Raw genomic sequence first — 17,706 nt, 5'->3', positions numbered from 1 at the left:
CATATGCCTCGCCTCAACTAAAATCTTTGTTGAGTTCGAGTTACAGCAGAGTCGATCTACCAGGATGTGAGGCACGACTCGCAATGAGATTGTATGCGGGTTTCGAAAAGATGAAAGCAAAGCTTTCTGAAAGTTATTTCCCGAAAATATATGGCGATAGAAACTGTAGTAGCTTAACGGCATGAACCGAGACAAACATCAATTTGGAAGTGGGAAATGAAAACTCCCCAAAAATATCTAAACGCTGGTTGAGTGCTGCTAGACCAGCAGGTCATTCGAGATGGGTGGGAGAGGATTATGAGCCACTACCGACTCTTGAAACTGGTGAAGGTACATTCGTAATCTCGAATGAAAAATCCTCCCAAATGAAGGCAACGACCAACAAGAGGGAAAAAAGGATGTCAAATTGCTCCATCCCTATGAACTCAGGCGCGAGGGGAACACCGGAGCAACGGCGGGAAAAAGCAAGCAGTCAACTTACTTGTGAAAGCTCGGAAACAAGAAATACATCAAGTGAAAAAACATGCAACTCAGCGGGAAAAGACACAGATACAAAATCTAATCTATCTGTTGCAGAGGCGATCCAGATACATAACATTGTGCTAGCTGCTACCTCATTGGCGCTAATTCCATTCATAAAATTATACGAAAATTTGAATGAAGCTACGCAAAATAATGGAGCGATATTGGGTCACCTAGTTGAAAAAATAACAAAAATGGAAACTCAATCCCAGCTTCAGCAACAACAGAAACAAATTGAAGGTACCCAGATTGAAGACTGGTTCAAAAGGATACACAAGTCAATTGTAAAGAACAACAACGAAAAAAACATGCCAATGGAGGAGCTGCTTGGTCTTATGAAAAAGCCCTTTTTGAACTCCAGCCTGCCCTCTACTTCAATTTTGAGTACAGCGCAATGTGGAAAACATGCTGACACCTGCTGTGGTCTAGACCTAAAAATGTCTGAAATATCAAGTGGAAATGGATTGCCTGTCATAACATCTCAATTGGCAGACCTGCCCCAGAATGCAAAAAAACACTACAATTGAATTGGTAGAAAACGAATTTCACACTGGAATAAAGGAGGGATCCCAAAACTTGCCCACATCTGAAATGTGTACTGAGGGGCGTGTGCAAGTGGTAAGTAATGGGCCAAGGACTGTGATTCCACCTGAGTTCCCATTGGCCATACCGAGCTGTTCCGCAGCTAAAGCTCTGTTTGGGATTTTTTGTGGTACTGCAAAAAATCTGCCAATTGGCAAAAGTACAAATATAAGCGAAGAGGCTAGATCTGGAGCCACAATAACAACAACAAAAAAAAAGGAAAAGAAAAAAAACAATGTGTCATCCACAAACCACACTACCAACTCGAGGAAATTCATCAGAAACTTAACAACACCAGTCAAATCAAAGATATTTGTAAGAGAAAAACCATCTGGAATAAATACAAATAATCTGTTTGTAGTCATTGATAAGGAGGCTGTGAAATCTGCAAACGACGCTGGAAACATGATAAATAACGCTGCAACACTTACTGATAATGATGCTGGGAAACCGTCTAATCCTGAAAGAATGAATCCAAACAAACGCATGACTCTGATATAAGTTGTGTATCTACAGCGGATGGATCTGTGGATCTATACAATCTGTCAACTTATCCTGATGATTCAGTGGAGGACTGTAGTTTGGCTGACGAAGATAAGTCACCAAATGGAATTCTGAGCTTCTCGGCAGTACATACACAGCGCTCCACTGAGAGCCAGCAGCAAGCAGGGCTGGACTGAAGACCAAAAGAGGCCCTGGAAATAAAGCTCAAAGTGGCCCCATATGACACATTTTCAGCAAGTCCAATGCTTTTCCTATGAGAAAATTTGGAAATACCACAGAAAAGAGGCCCAGGGTGCAGATGCCCACCGGGAAATCTCCAGAGTTCCCTATAGGCCAATCCATCCCTGGCAGCAAGCGCAAATTCAATCGCGCAATATCCAAAGGAATGGGGGCGTAGTTGGTGTAAAAGTCCCAGAGGCGTTGCACAAAAAAATTAGCGAAAAACATACGAGTATCAATTCTGATCGCAAAGATAAATTAGTAACAGCACTGAACCCAAAGCAAACAGCAGCACAGAATCAAAAAACAGTAATACCACCGACAAATATCCCCCTAGGAGAGTCAAAGTTGTCGACATGGAAAATAAGGATAGTAAATGTGCTTTCAGATGACAACAATGTGAACTTGAATCGAGGCAATGTGATGCGTCTGCTGCACTCTGTGCCGGTGCTGAGGACAATCAGGTCCAAAGACACAGGGATAGTTGAATACATATCCGAAGAACGGGTTGATTTTGTACTATTACACTTAAATTCCCAAGCAGTCAGGAAGATGATGCTTGCTGCAAAGGATGACTTATTATGCCTGGGTTTTGAGATCTCCGAACACTTATCGCAAAGAGATTAATTTGGCTATGGTGAATATGCTGAAGCTCGAAGCCCTGAGGAAGAAGGAAAATCTATTTTTTGCTTTTATCGACATGCAACAAGCGTTTGAAAACAATAAATCGGGAGAAGCTATGGGAGAAATTGGTTAAATGGAACTGTCTTGATACATTGGTTAATCCAATAAAGGCTCTACATGCAAGAACTTCTATCAGAATAAGGCTTAATGAAAATGGCGACCTTTCAGAACCAATTGCCACAAACAAAGGGGTGAAACAGAGTTGCCCATTGGCTGCGGCTTTGTTCAAACTGTACATTGCCTATGTTCCAGATGCTTTAGCCAGTGCTCACTGTTTCCCCCAAGAGTCAACGGACATCATATAAGTTGTGTAACATATGCGGACGACTTGGTACTGGTCGATATGACCCAAATAGGTCTACAACAACTCTTGACTAAGTTGGAAACATATATGGTTGAGAATGATCTACAGATAAATGTGAGAAAGACAAAAATAATGAAGTTTGGACATTCTGAGGGTTCTAGAAATAATAACTTCAAGTGGAACATTTACAAGGAAAAGATGGATGAAGTTAATGAAATTCGCTATTTGGGGACATTGATCAATGCATCAATAAGAGAATGGAGCTGGGTGGAAGGTCTTTTCAAGCGAACTAGACTCATATCATTACGTACCTTTTATTTGCAATAGGTAGTACCAGCAATAACATTCGGGGCAGAGGCAGGTTGGAACATTGACCATATGATCTGGTCTAAACTCGAAGGCTTATTCTGGCGACGTGCATCGAGACTGCCCAAATATCTATCTGTAATAATAATACGTCATGAATTGGCTCTGGAGCCTTTGCATTGAGTAGTGATATGGAAGTCGATGGCCTTGCTAAGAAAGATGTTGATCAAGAATCCGGAACCAACATTCAATATATTCGTTCTTCGTGAAAATAAGCAGCAAACTCTACTTTTAGCTTGGGCCGAGAAGGTAAAAGCAAACATGCAAGTAGCTAACGTCACAATGGAGACACTACTGGAGCATCCCCAATCTGCACGAAAAAAATTGAGGCAGTGGCTATGGATAGAAAACCTTGAGAAGTATGGAGAGTTATCGACTGCCCTAGATTTGGGGTTGACAATGAATAAAATAGACATAATGCCTAAGTATATTCATCGATTTCAATCGCGACACCATCGAGACAACTTCTTTCGTCTACGAACTAACTTATACAGGTTGAATCAAATGTTAACACTGAGACATATTGGTAATGTAAAAGTTGATCTATGTAGGTACTGTGCATCTCAGCCCGAAACTGTAAAGCATTTATTAATTGAGTGTCAATTGCTCAAGGAGTTGAGATCCTTACATCTGAGTAAGTATGCACCAATATCTGACAATATGGATGATCTATGGGCTCGCATTCTGAGTGGGAACTCAGTACATTTAACCTGTTCAGTTGTAAACATTTTGGATAAAACCATAATTTGATGGTGGAAAGTAATAGAAATTATATCTGAGCTTAATTAAGTGAGTGAATGATTTGAGAAATAATGTAATAAAGGTTTGTAAGAAACTAGATGTTACAAATGAAAAAAAGATATCTATCCGTGTGTGAAGGCAGTAAGTGTGCAGTTGTCTTTGGTACTGTCCGCATTGTACGTTAAGAGCATTAATATCATATATTGACTATGTGAGTGTATATGTTGCATCAAACGATTATCAGAATTGCACGATGTACACAACCTGCTATGGCTTGCATTTTGCACCAGTTGCTGAAATGGATTCGAGTCACAGTTGGGTATTGGTATACACACGAAGAATTCGTTAGTGACTTGCTCTTCAATGACATGGTTGCAAAGAGTGCATGTATGTCTCCACATGTAGGAAATGTGAAAGATTTCTATTATAGGTATGTTTTTTCTTTCCAGTATTTGTAGTAAGTACATTAGAAATTCTTGGGTATCTTCTTGTCGGTTTAAAGTGAATTTAACCATTCCAGCACTGTAGTCCAATTCTTGCCTTATTCCTGAGACACTATAAATGGTGTCAGGATTGCTTACTGCATTTCTGTGAAGGATGAACATTTGCAAACACAATTGGTCTTTGCCATTTGAATAAATGTGTTCAACAACTGCTGGTATTTGGAATAGAACATTTATTGCTACATTTGCATAGCAATTAACACCTGTTGTATTGGAAAATTTGAATGGGACTGGTCCTTCTGTGTCTGAGCCCTTTGATGGAAGTGTACGTGGTTTCTTAGCAGAGGCTTTTTTTTGTGTGGGTGGAGTTGGGTTTGGTTTGTCTATTTTACTCCTTTTGTATGTGCTTTTGGTAGTTGCTGTAGTATGACTTTATTGGATTTCTTTGACGGTACTGTGGCCCAATGATTTAATAGTTCTGATGGAATGTGCATTCTTTTCAAAGCTTTTGGTTTTTGAGGAATAAGGTACATTTTTAGATGCGGTGTGTACAGTGCACGTAGTCTATTGTATTGTATGATGCAAGGAATGTCTGCAATGACTGCATTTGCATCAAAGTTAACTAGATACAGTCCTTCCAGTGTACGTAGTCGTGACAGTGCTACATAACTTCTGCCTTCTTTGAAGACCGTGTTGCCAATATCAATCAATGCTTGATCTAAGGTGAGACCTTGCGATTTATGAATAATTACTGCATAAGCTAGCGACAGAGAAAACTGTTCTCTGCGTACATACATGTCTTTGAAAAGAAGGAATCGCGCCCTTGTGCGTCTTATATTTTTGACTTCTGAAAGTTTGTCAAACTTGATGTTTCCAAACTGAATGCTGCTGTCCCGTGGGTATGTGCCTAAGGCAACAACTGTACCAAGTGCTCCATTAACTAAACCTTGCTCTACGTCAATGTTACAATTTAGCATAACTCTACAGTTGACACATAATGTTAGAATTTTCTCCAAACCAGCTGTGTTGGAGATGGAGTTATCTAAGGCTTGTGGTCGTGCTATGCCTTGTTGACACATAGGTATTGTCATACCGTGTATGTCCAGTTTGTCTGTGCTATGAATTTCTACTAGTGGTTGCTTCTCTTTTTGCAGCATTGTTGCATTAAATTGTGCGCAGCTTGCTAGAGTTGGCATTAAGGCCATAGAGCTGACATTTTTGTGAGCTAATTGTTCCATCACATCAGTAGCACATGTGTTATGCCCGTATAGCTCATGGATGTGTCTACTATTGAGGGTACACTGCGCCTCTTTTGATAGTACACCAATATGTATATTTTTTTAAATGTTGGCATGTGTGAGGTCTGCCGACTGATGCATGTTTTGAGTTAGTTATGGGTATTCAAAATGTTGCCATAGATTTACATTGCCGATGCTTCCAAGAATTTTACGGCACTGTTTGTGTCCTAAGGTTTTGAAGATAGGTTCACCTTTGACTGGTGTCAATTGAAGGAGATCTCCGAAAACAATTACATGTTTTCCTCCGAAGTGTTCTTCATAGTCTGTTTTGAGTACCTCTAGCATTCTGAGGTGAATCAAAGCCAACATTAGGTTGGAGACCATGCTGATCTCATCTATTAGGAGTATTTTCATTTGTTTCAAAACTCTGCATAGCTCCATAGCAGCTTGTGCTGAATGTTTATAGTACTCTAATTTGTTTTGGTGTTCCACTGGAAGGGGTAGCAATCGGTGTAGAGTGACTCCACCTATGTTGTACGCATCCAAACCTGTAGGGGCAGTTATAACCGCAGAAAGGTTGTTGTTTGTTATTTGTTGGACATATTTACTGATAATTTTGGTTTCACCCACAAAAAAAAAACGCTTTATTTGCAATAGAACAGTCAATAGAGAAAAAACACAGAAGACTGATGGCATTATCGCAGGTAAACTTGCTGAGATCTACTTTTGAGATTCTTCAAACTTGGGTTCCTCAAATTTAAACTCGGGAAACGCTTTGAGATCTCCACCACCATACAGCCTTCGAAGTTTTGCTAGATCGTCATTGAGGTCCTTCTGGTAATCTGGCCCAGCATCCACAGGACCACCAGCCTGCCTGGACTTTGTATCGTACTCTCGGATTTTATCAAGGAAAAGCTTCTGAACAGGATCTAGTTCTTTTGTCTTGTTGAATACAATTGCTGAGAGGCCAAGGTTCCTTTGTAGCTGGATGGAGAGGGAAGATCATTTTTATTAAGAATGTTTTACCTGATCTAGCTTCACCACTTACATACAGTAGTATAGGTTTGTAGTTCTTACAGGTGCACGTTGTACTTTCGTGCTGTATACCATGTTCAATGGTTTTACTTACTTCTTCAAAAATTGTACGCTTTTCATTGTTTAGTTGGGATTTCAGTACTGCAAACTCTTCTGCAGAGTGCTCGTACTGAAGCATAGTGGTGGTTACTTCTGTCCTGGCTAATTCTGCCTCATTTGCTATAAGTGGTTCTCCAAGTGGTTCATGGCTGCCTGTTTGCGAAGGTTCACTGCTTTCAGAAGTGTCTACATTTAGTTGTACTTGAAGATCTTCTTGTTGGCGTTCACTGTCCAATATGGTTTTGTACCGTGTAAAGTTTTCAGCAGTAATTGTACTTTCAGTGGCTTTGAAAGCATCTTCATAGCATGTGTATGTGGCTAATAAATCTTCTTTTCTCCTTGGTTTAAAAAGTTGCATTAGAGCCATGTAGTACAGTTCTTTGTGTTGAGTTTTTAAGGACAACTTCATATGATTAATTAGGCTTCATTTGGTTAGTGTCCCAAGGCTGTCTTCACAACTTTCCACTCTGTATCTACCTTTTTCCTCATTTGGTGTAATGATGTTTTTGTATGAGAAGTTTTGGGCTACCTGGTACAAGGACAATGTTTCTAAAGTAGTAGCATGTCTTTGTATGATTTAAGTACTCTTATTTCTGGATGCAGCAGGCACAAGGCTTAGCCACACTATGTTGTCAGATTTCCCATACAAGGCTGTGCCGGTAAAGCAGTCAGCGGCTTCGTAGCTCCCACCTTCTCTATGGGAGAGCATTTTAATGCCAAAGCTGTACAATTTTTGTGCCAGTGTTTTCTCAGAGGATATGTCATCCCAGAGGTCTTTGAGCTCTGCTTTCTCAGATTTGGTTAAGTAGGCGGTGACATATAGTGCAACAGTAGTGGAATTGTCTGCAATGTACTGTACATCAACATTGGCATTCCATAAGAGGGCAATAATTGCATTGTAATCATTGATTAACTGGGATACTTCGCTCCTTTTTATGTAGTATGTGTTTTTAGGAGATTTTCCTTTGACACTGTGTTGAGCGGAAGACATGAAGCTGTTTACTTGGCCTGTTGTTGAAACTGGTCTAGGGAAAACTAAAGTGGCATTTGGTATAGTATTTACTTCTGTTCTTGTATTTGCGCCGACAATACGTCCCACGCTTGTGTCGTTGGAATTGCAAGATGTGTGCTCGCAGGTCACTGTGGGTACTTTCCAGAGGGATTTCGCAAGTGACATTTATGTGGATGAACTCCAAAACAGTTTTTTTATTGCAAATGAAGTGCAGCATCGCAAGGAAGCGATGATGAAAGTAGCGTGAAACATTTACTGGATCAAGAGAGCACAGCTCTCCTGGTGTTTTCATGACTGTACCTGTTTTGTTTTTGTTTGCTATGCGTAGGAAAGTGTACAATTATTCCCATGCATACTCAGCACAACTTAAAGTGACAAACCATGTGAATGGGCCAAGGTTGCGTAGCATACACAGTACATCCGTGTGCCGTCGGAACCAGTACTCTTTGGTGCCATGCTTGCCAAAATATTTGTAACACTACTTTGCAAAACTCTGTCCTTTTTGTTGCACCTTTTCAAGTAGTTGTTACGTAGCAGACATGTTTTGGAAATGGGAACCTGTTTTTAATGTGTGGGCAACTCCATAGCATAGGGTTGCTAGTTCGCTTTCAAAAAGTAGGTGGACTATGTACTCCACGTTCTGTCTAAATCTTGGGTCTTCAGCATACATTTGTAAACAGCGGTCTTCGGATGCTGTTATTTGTGTGCTTCTTTCATCATATCTTCCACCTTTTCCAGTGGGGAAGAGTAGAGGAAAAGGGTTGTGCTTCCACACTTTTTTCCCTATACTGATTTGGACTCCTTTGGCTTGCCGCATTTGATATGTTTCTAGTGCATCGTCTATGTCTCTGGAGTCCAGTGGGTGAATTGTATAGTGGTCTAAAATACTGGAGGCTGCACTAAGATATAGAAGTTCAAATTGGCCACTTGTTGAGGAGTCCTGCAATATTTCGGTTGTATCTCTCAGGTTTTCTTCAATGTTTGTTTCCTTATAGTATTCATTGTTCTCTTTAAGGTACTACAATGCCTCTCTGACTTTGGTTAAGTCCACTAGGTGTTGCCAAATTTTATTGTCTTTTGTAGGTACACCATTTACCAGGATAATCAAAGATTCGTGTATAGGCCTTTGCACTCATAGAGTGTCTACATTTTCTTTCAGATCTAACAGTAAGCAAACTACTTTACCACAAATGCCTTTCAGTAATTCGGTGGGAGGTAATTTTGCAGTATTTGGTTGAAGACGTATTATTGCTTGAAATGGGTGCACCTGTGAAATGGGTGCACCTGTTTGTATTATAATGCTCTCACACAAATTAAGCTGCTGCAGTGCATTTGGCACCGGAAACAGTTCCAAATTATTACTAATTGCACGTGAAGGCCTTTGGTTATTGTCAAGTTTTGAAGTGCAGTATGTGCACAGTATGGAGGTGTTGGTAATGTCGTACTTGTTTTCTGCTACAAGGTAAAGAGCTAATTGAAACCATTGGGATTCCTCATTGCCTTCTATTTTCTGAATTATATCAACAGTTTTGGTGCTCTTTTTATAGAACGTTCTACGGCAACACACACATGCTTGGTTTAGCATTTCAGCAGAAGTGCTTTTGAACTTTTGTATTTCTTTTGTGTATGTTTATGTAAAAAGTTGATGGCTGCGCTGTTGTCAGTATTGTTGACTGACAATGTTGCAGTGGGTAAGTGCTCTTCAGTTTCACAGTATTTCCTTAGGATGTGCTCAATTTCATTGCGCACTTGTTTGGCTGTACCGTATAGGAGAATATCATTTAAATGTTGGAGTGCTACAGCTGGAGTTTTTTGCATAGTACAGTTTGTAGACTAGATTTCTGATTGTTGAATGGTGGGTTGCTAACATTTTAATACGGTGGAAGGTGCTTTTGCAAGCTGTTTCACAAATGCCAAAAACACAATGTTCACTTTGTCTGGGGTTCTGGGTAATAAATTCTGGGCCGATTTTTTGCTCAAGTCAGACCTCTGCGGATTCCCACGGGTGTCCTCTTTCCGGAAATGCATGGGGTTCCCTGTTTTCCTTGGTGGCTTGGACACTCGAGGCCCATGTCTGTATGGTGTGCCCGTCTGGAAAAAGTGTGAAATTCAGATGTCAGAACAGACTTGGCGGTAGGGGTCTTTTAGGCTTTCCCCTTGGTGCCCAAACAGGTAGGTGCACCCACACATGTGAGGTACCATTTTCATCGGGACACCTGTGGGAACGCGGGACCATAGGCCATGTGTTGTTGGCGGCGTGTTTCGATGGGTGAGCCGAGTGAAATGTGCAGAAAATGCTGTTTTTTCGCCACTTTTTGGAATTTGCAGGGGTGTCTGGGTAATAAATTCTGGGCCGATTTGCGCAAATCATATCTCTGCGAATTCCCACGGGTGTCCACTTTTAAGAAATGCATGGGGTTCCCTGTTTTCGTTGGTGGCTTGGACACCCGAGGCCCATATCTGTATGGTGTGCCCGTCTGCAGAAAGTGTGAAATTCAGCTGTCAAAACAGACTTGGGGTTACCTGTGTTTTAGACGTTCCCCTTGGCACCCAGGTAGGTGCACCCAAACATGTGAGGTACCGTTTTCATTGGGACACCTGTGGGAACGCGGGACGGTAGACCATGTGTTGTTGGCTGCATGTTTCGATGTGTGAGCCGAGTGAAATGTGCGTAAAATGTGTTTTTTTTCCCCACATTTCGGACTTTGCGGGGGTGTCTGGGTAATAAATTCTGGGCCAATTTGTGCAAATCATACCTCTGCGGATTCCCACGGGTGTCCCCTTTTCGGAAATGCATGGGGTTCCCTGTTTTCCTTGGTGGCTTGGACACCCGAGGCCCATATCTGTATGGTGTGCCCGTCTGCAGAAAGTATGAAATTCAGGTGTGAAAACAGACTTGGGGTTACCTGTGTTTTAGGCTTTCCCCTTGGCACCCAGGTAGGTGCACCCACACATGTGAGGTACCGTTTTCATCAGGACACCTGTGGGAATGCAGGACGGTAGGTCATGTGTTATTGGCAGCATGTTTCGATGGGTGAGCCGAGTGAAATGTGCGGAAAATGGGTATTTTTTCCCACATTTTGGACTTTGCAGGGGTGTCTGGGTAATAAATTCTGGGCCGATTTGCGCAAATCATAGCTCTGCGGATTTCCACGGGTGTCCTCTTTTCGGAAATGTGTGGGTTCCCTGTTTTCCTTGGTGGCTTGGACACCCAAGGCCCATATCTGTATGGTGTGCCCGTCTGCAGAAAGTGTGAAATTCATGTGTCAAAACAGACTTGGGGTTACCTGTGTTTTAGGCTTTCCCCTTGGTGCCCAGGTAGGTGCACCCACACATGTGAGGTAGCGTTTTCATCGGGACACCTGTGGGAACGCGGGACGGTAGGCCATGTGTTGTTGCCGGCGTGTTTCGATGGGTGAGCTGAGTGAAATGTGCGGAAAAGGCATTTTTTTCCCACATTTCGGACTTTGTCTGGGTAATAAATTCTGGGCCGATTTGCGCAAATCATACCTCTGCCGATTCCCATGGCTGTCCTCTTTTCGGAAATGCAAGGGGTTCCCTGTTTTCCTTGGTGGCTTGGACACCCGAGGCCCATATCTGTTTGTTGTGCCCGTCTGCAGAAAGTGTGAAATTCAGGTGTCAAAACAGACTTGGGGTTACCTGTGTTTTAGGCTTTCCCCTTGGCGCCCAGGTAGGTGCACCCACACATGTGAGGTACCGTTTTCATTGGGACACCTGTGGGAACGCGGGATGGTAGGCCATGTTTTGTGTTTTTGTGGTTTTCATAACGTTTTGACCCATTTGCTGGTGCCCTTTGTCACACAACCCTTTAATTTCGCTGCTTTAGGCACCATACACTTTTGTAACCTGCACAAGTCACCTACCCTTGAAAAGGTCTGCCTGTCCTCTTTCAAAAAAAGTATGGTTGGTTTTCCTGATTTACACATGCTAAGTGCGTCTGTTCAGGCCGTAAGCATAAAACTCCTGTGTACCATGGCTCTGTATGTCAAAGGCACCAACAAAAGAAAAACGAAAATACTACAAAGTATGGACTCCTGTCCAGTGCTCAAGTACACTAGAATACGCTGACATTCCTTAGCCTGCATTTGTGCATTTTTCCCCAGTCAGACCTCTGTGTATTCCCACGGGGGTCCTCTTTTGGGAAATGCATGGGGTTCCCTGTTTTCCTTGCTGGCTTTGACACCCTAGCCCCAAATCTGTAGGTTGCCCACATGAACAAAATGTGCTGTGGCGAAAGGCTTGGGGTTACCCTTTCCTTTTGCACCCCCGGTAGGTGCACCCACACATGTGAAGTACCGTTTATGTGGGGACACCTGTGGGAACGTGAGAAGGTATGACATCTGTTGTTGGCGACGTGTTTCGGTGAGTGGACACAGGGAAATATCTCTGAAATTGGCTGGAAATGAAGACAATCCTCAGTTATTTCGCTCTGGCCACACACCGAAACACACCGCCAACAACACATGGCCTACCTTCCCGAGTCCCCAAGCGTGTCCCAATGAAAACGGTACCCCACATGTGTGGGTGCACCTACTGCGGGCGCAAAAGGAAAAGGGTATCCCACTGGTAACCCCAAGCATTTCGGCATAGCCCATTTTGTTCATGTGGGCAACCTACAGATTTGGGCCTACGGTGTGGAAGCCAGCAAGGAAAACAGGGAACCCTATGCATTTCCCAAAAGAGGACACCCGTGGGAATCCACAGAGGTCTGCCTTGCACAAATTGCCACAGTTTTTATTAGCCACAATCCCCGACAAAGTGTGATATTTGGTGGGGAAAAAACACAATGTTCACTTTGTCTGGGGTTCTGGATAATAAATTCTGGGCCGCTTCGCGCAAGTCAGACCTCTGTGGATTCCCACGGGTGTCCTCTTTTGAGAAATGCATGGGATTCCCTGTTTTCCTTGCTGGCTTTGACACCCTAGGCCCAAATCTGTAGGTTGTCCACATGAACAAATTGTGCTGTGGCAAAAGGCTTGGGGTTACCAGCGGGTTACCCTTTTCCTTTTGTGCCCCCGGTAGGTGCACCCACACATGTGAGGTACCGTTTTCGTCGGGACACCTGTGGGAACGCGAGAAGGTATGACATCTGTTATTGGCAATGTGTTTTGGTGAGTGGACACAGGGAAATGTCTCTGAAATTGGCTGGAAATGAAGACAATTCTCAGACATTTCGATCTGGCCACCCACCGAAACACACTGCCAACAACACATGGCCTACCTTCCTGCGTCCCCACACGTGTCCCTATGAAAATGGTACCTCACATGTGTGGGTGCACCTACCGGGGGTGCAAAAGGAAAAGGGTAACCCACTGGTAACCCCAAGGCTTTCGGCACAGCCCATTTTGTTTATGTGGGCAACCTACAGATTTGGGCTTACGGTGTCGAAGCCAGCAAGGAAAGCAGGGAACCCCATGCATTTCCCAAAAGAGGACATCTGTGGGAATCCACAGAGGTCTGATTTGCGCAAATCGGCCCACAATTTATCACCCAGAACCCCCTGCAAAGACCCACATGGGAGAAGGGTGCCCAAGGCCAGGGATATTACCGCCGACTTTGCTGGAGCCCTGGCTGCCCTGCGTTACAGCTTCTCCCCACCAAGGAGTCTCAGCAGTGTGCCAATACCTCCACAAAGGGAAAAGCTGTAATGCAGCCCAGCCACAACTCCAGGATGGTTGGAGGTGATGTCCCTGGCCTTGGACATCCATGTACCATGTGGGTGTACTGTCCCCTAAGCACAGCAGCAGCTCCAGGGAGCCCCAGCAGGATCCCCATTCCTCCCCGGAGGTAACATCTGTAACGTAGCACAGGCAGAGGTGGAGCCTGGGCTTGCAGACGGACAACCCACATGGGAGGGATCCACTCCCAGGGAAACACCAATGTTTTGCTGGCATGGGGGGCAATTTATGGCCTGCCCCTGCAATTGTGTCCCAGCCCACCAACATATCTGCCCAGATGGCCCATTCCCACCCACACCACCAACAATCCAGCCCCAGTCTCACCCGCCCCACTAACAGTGGCCCCTAACCATAGAATAATAAAAAACAGTACTCACATAACGTTGCAGCTGCTCGCGTAGAAAAAGCTGTAAACAAAACAAAAAACATGTGTTACCTACGGTCACACCAGCAAAATATAGCCTTCCCTGGGAGCAGATCAGTGGGGGGGCTGTCCTGCACTCCTCCCTGGGCTCAGGCGTCCCTTCCTAGGAGCAGATATCTGGTCCAAGGGAGGGCTGCGTGACATGGCACCCACTCCGTTGCGGGTGCGGCGTGGGGGGGTTACCGCCCCCATCCCATTCGAAAATTCCCCGTCCCTTTAGGGTGCCCCACAGCCCCCCCTAAAATGCGGTCCACCATTTTCTCTTTTTTCCTTTGGTAACCCAACTCCCCTTGGCGCAGAGGGGCACATTGGTGTGGCAATCTGGCCCCGGGGTGCCCAAGCCTTACTGCCCCACCCACTGGGGGGCCTGTCCCACAATTCCTGGGGGCCCTCTCCCCCCTCACCCCATATGGGTGGCGGGGGCACCTCATGCAGCCCTCCCTGGGCCTCCTACAAACGGCTGTGTGGGGTACACCCCCCTCCATTTGGGGTGGGGAGAGAGGGCCCCCAGAAATTGTGGGACAGGCCCCCCAGTGGGTGGGGCAGTAAGGTTTGGGCACCCCGGGGCCAGATTGGCACACCAATGTGCGCCTCTGCGCCAAGGCAAGTTTAGTAAACAAAGAAAATAATTCAAAATGGCAGGCTGCCCTTTAGCGGGGGCTGAGGGGCACCTCTCTACCCCTGCCTCAATTGGATGGGCGGCGCATCTCATGTAGCCCTCCCCGGGGGCAGATAATGGGGGGGCTGTCCTGCACTCCTCCCTGGGCTCAGGCATCCCTTCCTAGGAGCAGATATCTGGTCCCAGGGAGGGCTGCATGACATGGCACCCACTCCGTTGCGGGTGGGGCGGTGGGAGGGGTCAACGCCCCATCCCATCAGAAAATACCCTGTCCCTTTGGGGTGCCCCACAGCCCCCCTAAAATGTGTTCCACCATTTTCACTTTTTTCCTTTGGTAACTCAACTCCCCTTGGCGCAGAGGGGCACATTGGTGTGCCAATCTGGCCCCAGGGTGCCCACACCTTACTGCCCCACCCACTGGGGGGCCTGTCCGACAATTTTTGGGCGCCCTCTCTCCCCTCACCCCAAATGGGTGGCAGGGGCACCTCATGCAGGCCTCCCTGGGCCTCCTACAAATGGCTGCGTGAGGTACACCCCCCTCCATTTGGGGTGGGGTGAGAGGGCCCCCAAAAATTGTAGGACAGGCCCCCCAGTGGGTGAGGCAGTAAGGTTTGGGCACCCCAGGGCCAGAATGGCACACCAATGTGCCCCTCTGCGCCAAGGCAAGTTTAGTAAACAAAGAAAATAATTCAGAATGGCAGGCTGCCCGTTAGCGGGGGCAGAGGGGCCCCATACACCACCAGGTAATTTTCTATTGTGAAGGGGGGTGCACCTCTCCACCCCCACCCCAATCGGAGGGGTGGTGCATCTCATGTAGTCCTCCCTGGGGGCAGATAAGTGGGGCGGCTGTCCTGCACTCCTCCTTGGGCTCAGGCGTCCCTTCCTAAGAGCAGATCTCTGGTCCCAGGGAGGGCTGCATGACATGGCACCCACTCCATTGCGGGTGGGGGAGACAAGGGTCACCACCCCGTCCCATAAGAAAATTCTCCGTCCCTTTGGGGTGCCCCACAGCCCCCCCTAAAATGCGTTCCACCATTTTCCATTTTTTTCTTTGTGCAGAGGGGCACATTGGTGTGCCAATCTGGCCCCAGGGTGCCTAACCCTTACTGCCCCACCCACTGGGGGGCCTGTCCCACAATTTTTGATGGCCCTCTCCCCCCTCACCCCAAATGGGTGGCGGGGGCACCTCATGCAGGCCTCCCTGGGCCTCCTACAAACAGCTGCGTGAGGTACACCCCCCTCCATTTGGGGTGGGGGGGAGAAGGCCACCAAAAATGTGTGGGACAGGCCCCCCGGTGGGTGGGGCAGTAAGGTTTGAGCCCCCTGGGGCTAGATTGGCACACCAATGTGCCCCTCTGAGCCAAGGCAAGTTTTGTAAAGAAAGAAAAAAATGGAAAATGGTACACTACACTTTAGGGCGGGCTGAGGGGCACCCTAATCCGCCAGGTAATTTTCTAATGTAACAGGGGGATGACCCTCTACCCCTCCACACCAAATGCAGGGGGGCATCTTATTCATCCCTCCCTGGGGGCAGATAAGAGGGGGCATCTCATGCAGCCCTCCGTGGGGTCAGATGCCCCTTCCTAGGAGCAGATATCTGCCCCCAGGGAGGGCTACTAGGGGTGCCCCCCCCTTTCAACTTGGTGTGGGAGGGGGAGGGCCACCACCATTTCAGGGCAAAAAAATCCCAGGTACCCCTACCCCTACCCCCACCCCCGTTGCTTTTAGTTTTTTTTTTTTTTGCCCCCTTTCCCTGAGGGCAGATGATCAGCCATCTGCCCCCAGGTTTGTACACATATGTGCCCCCATGCTTTGGGTGCAGGGGGCGAGGGCTGCTTACTGTAAGCAGCCCCCACCTCCCCCCGCATTCAAAGACAACCCTGGTGTCTAGTGGGCATTGCTGCCCGCGCATCGAGCGCCCTGCGCCCGATCCGCAGGCAGCGATGCTGTCACACAGGGTTTCGTTTGAAAGGGGAGAATCTTCCTTTCCAACGACACGTCCCTCGATCTCTGGCTTGAAATAGACCCGGAGATCGAGGGGGAGAAAGGTGAACACTCACCTTCTATTTTCACCGCAGCAGCCCGAAATGGCTGCTGCAGTGAAAATGACTTTCACTTTCACGTTGGCGTGCTTTACGCACGCTGACGTGAAACTGAAGGTAATCCAGCCCCCTGACAGTGAGTTTGGATTACAGTTTTGTGCGATCCCTACTTTCCACAGGGATCGCTCAAAACAAGGTGCCAAAAAGGACGAGCTATCTCGTCCTTGGCACTACGGAGGTAATGTCAAGGACGAGATACCTCGCCCTTGGCACTTAAGGGTTAAAGTTATTATAAACAATTTCTGCTTCACACTTATAGCAGTGTCTACAAGAGCTTCCAGGATGACTTATCTGCGGTAGGTTTTGAGGGTTGAGCGTGATTTCGTGATTTCTGTCCTCTACTTGTAAGGTTGTGAAGGACTCTGTGGTGGAACATTTTTTGTAAAATTAGTTTTCTTGAATGCTTGCTTGTGATTACACTACTATTTGTACATGCTCTTTTAGGAGTAGTCTGCATTGAACTTTATTTTGTGGTTTCCTGTACATTCTCACATTTTGCCAGATTACCTACACTGTCTTTACCGGTAGATGGATTAGTTTTCCTTACTGCTTTAATTAACTCTTCTCCTGAACCTTTCTGTTTACGTTCAGATTGCAGTGGATGGGTACTTTCTGTGTTTGTAGTTTGCGTGGCTCTCTTTCTGCATTGCTTTCTACGGAATTGCCGTTTGATAGGCATTGTGTAGTAGCTGTTGGCAAAGAAAGGGAAGTGTGGGCGTGCACATTTTCACATGCATATGTGTACAATTTGCGTCAGTGGGCAAGAAGGCTCCTTCCAAGAATTCCTGAAAGGATCGAACTCGGGTGAGAAAGGGGGAAACCCGTGACAGATTGAGACGCCAAACGACCGAAGTTGAATCGGACATGGAGGCGGCCGTCCAGGATCTCATGCATCGCATGCAAGAATTAACGACCGAGGTGCAGAATCTGAAAGCGGAAAATGCTGCATTAAAACAATTAGTTTTGTCCCGTGATTCCGCTACAAAGGAAAGCGTACTACAAGGCGGCATTGTAGATAAATACGATGGGTTTGCAAAAACCCTTTGTGGATTCCTTGGCTCCTGTTTAGTCCACTTTACCTTTAAGCCCTACTACTTTTCTACCCCCAGGGCT

General features: G+C 45.9%; 2 protein-coding genes across 4 annotated transcripts in view; one reads left to right on the top strand and one right to left on the bottom strand.

Annotated features, from left to right (window-relative positions):
• The window catches only part of STYXL1 (serine/threonine/tyrosine interacting like 1), an 863,427-nt gene that overhangs the window by 75,650 nt on the left and 770,071 nt on the right, over window positions 1-17,706 (top strand). The gene's annotated exons all lie outside the window — the stretch shown is intronic.
• Window positions 6,324-6,816, bottom strand: LOC138487338 (ATP synthase-coupling factor 6, mitochondrial-like). Its single transcript, XM_069613929.1, has 2 exons — window positions 6,733-6,816; window positions 6,324-6,587 (listed from the first exon to the last, which is right to left on the bottom strand). The coding sequence occupies exons 1-2, from the start codon at window positions 6,814-6,816 to the stop codon at window positions 6,324-6,326; spliced, it is 348 nt and encodes a 115-aa protein (XP_069470030.1).

Source organism: Ambystoma mexicanum, chromosome 9 (genome assembly GCF_040938575.1).
Source record: "Ambystoma mexicanum isolate Mex_15411 chromosome 9, UKY_AmexF1_1, whole genome shotgun sequence".
NCBI lineage: Eukaryota > Metazoa > Chordata > Amphibia > Caudata > Ambystomatidae > Ambystoma > Ambystoma mexicanum.
The sequence above is the reverse complement of the archived record's forward strand: the minus strand, read 5'-3'. Positions and strand labels throughout refer to the sequence as shown.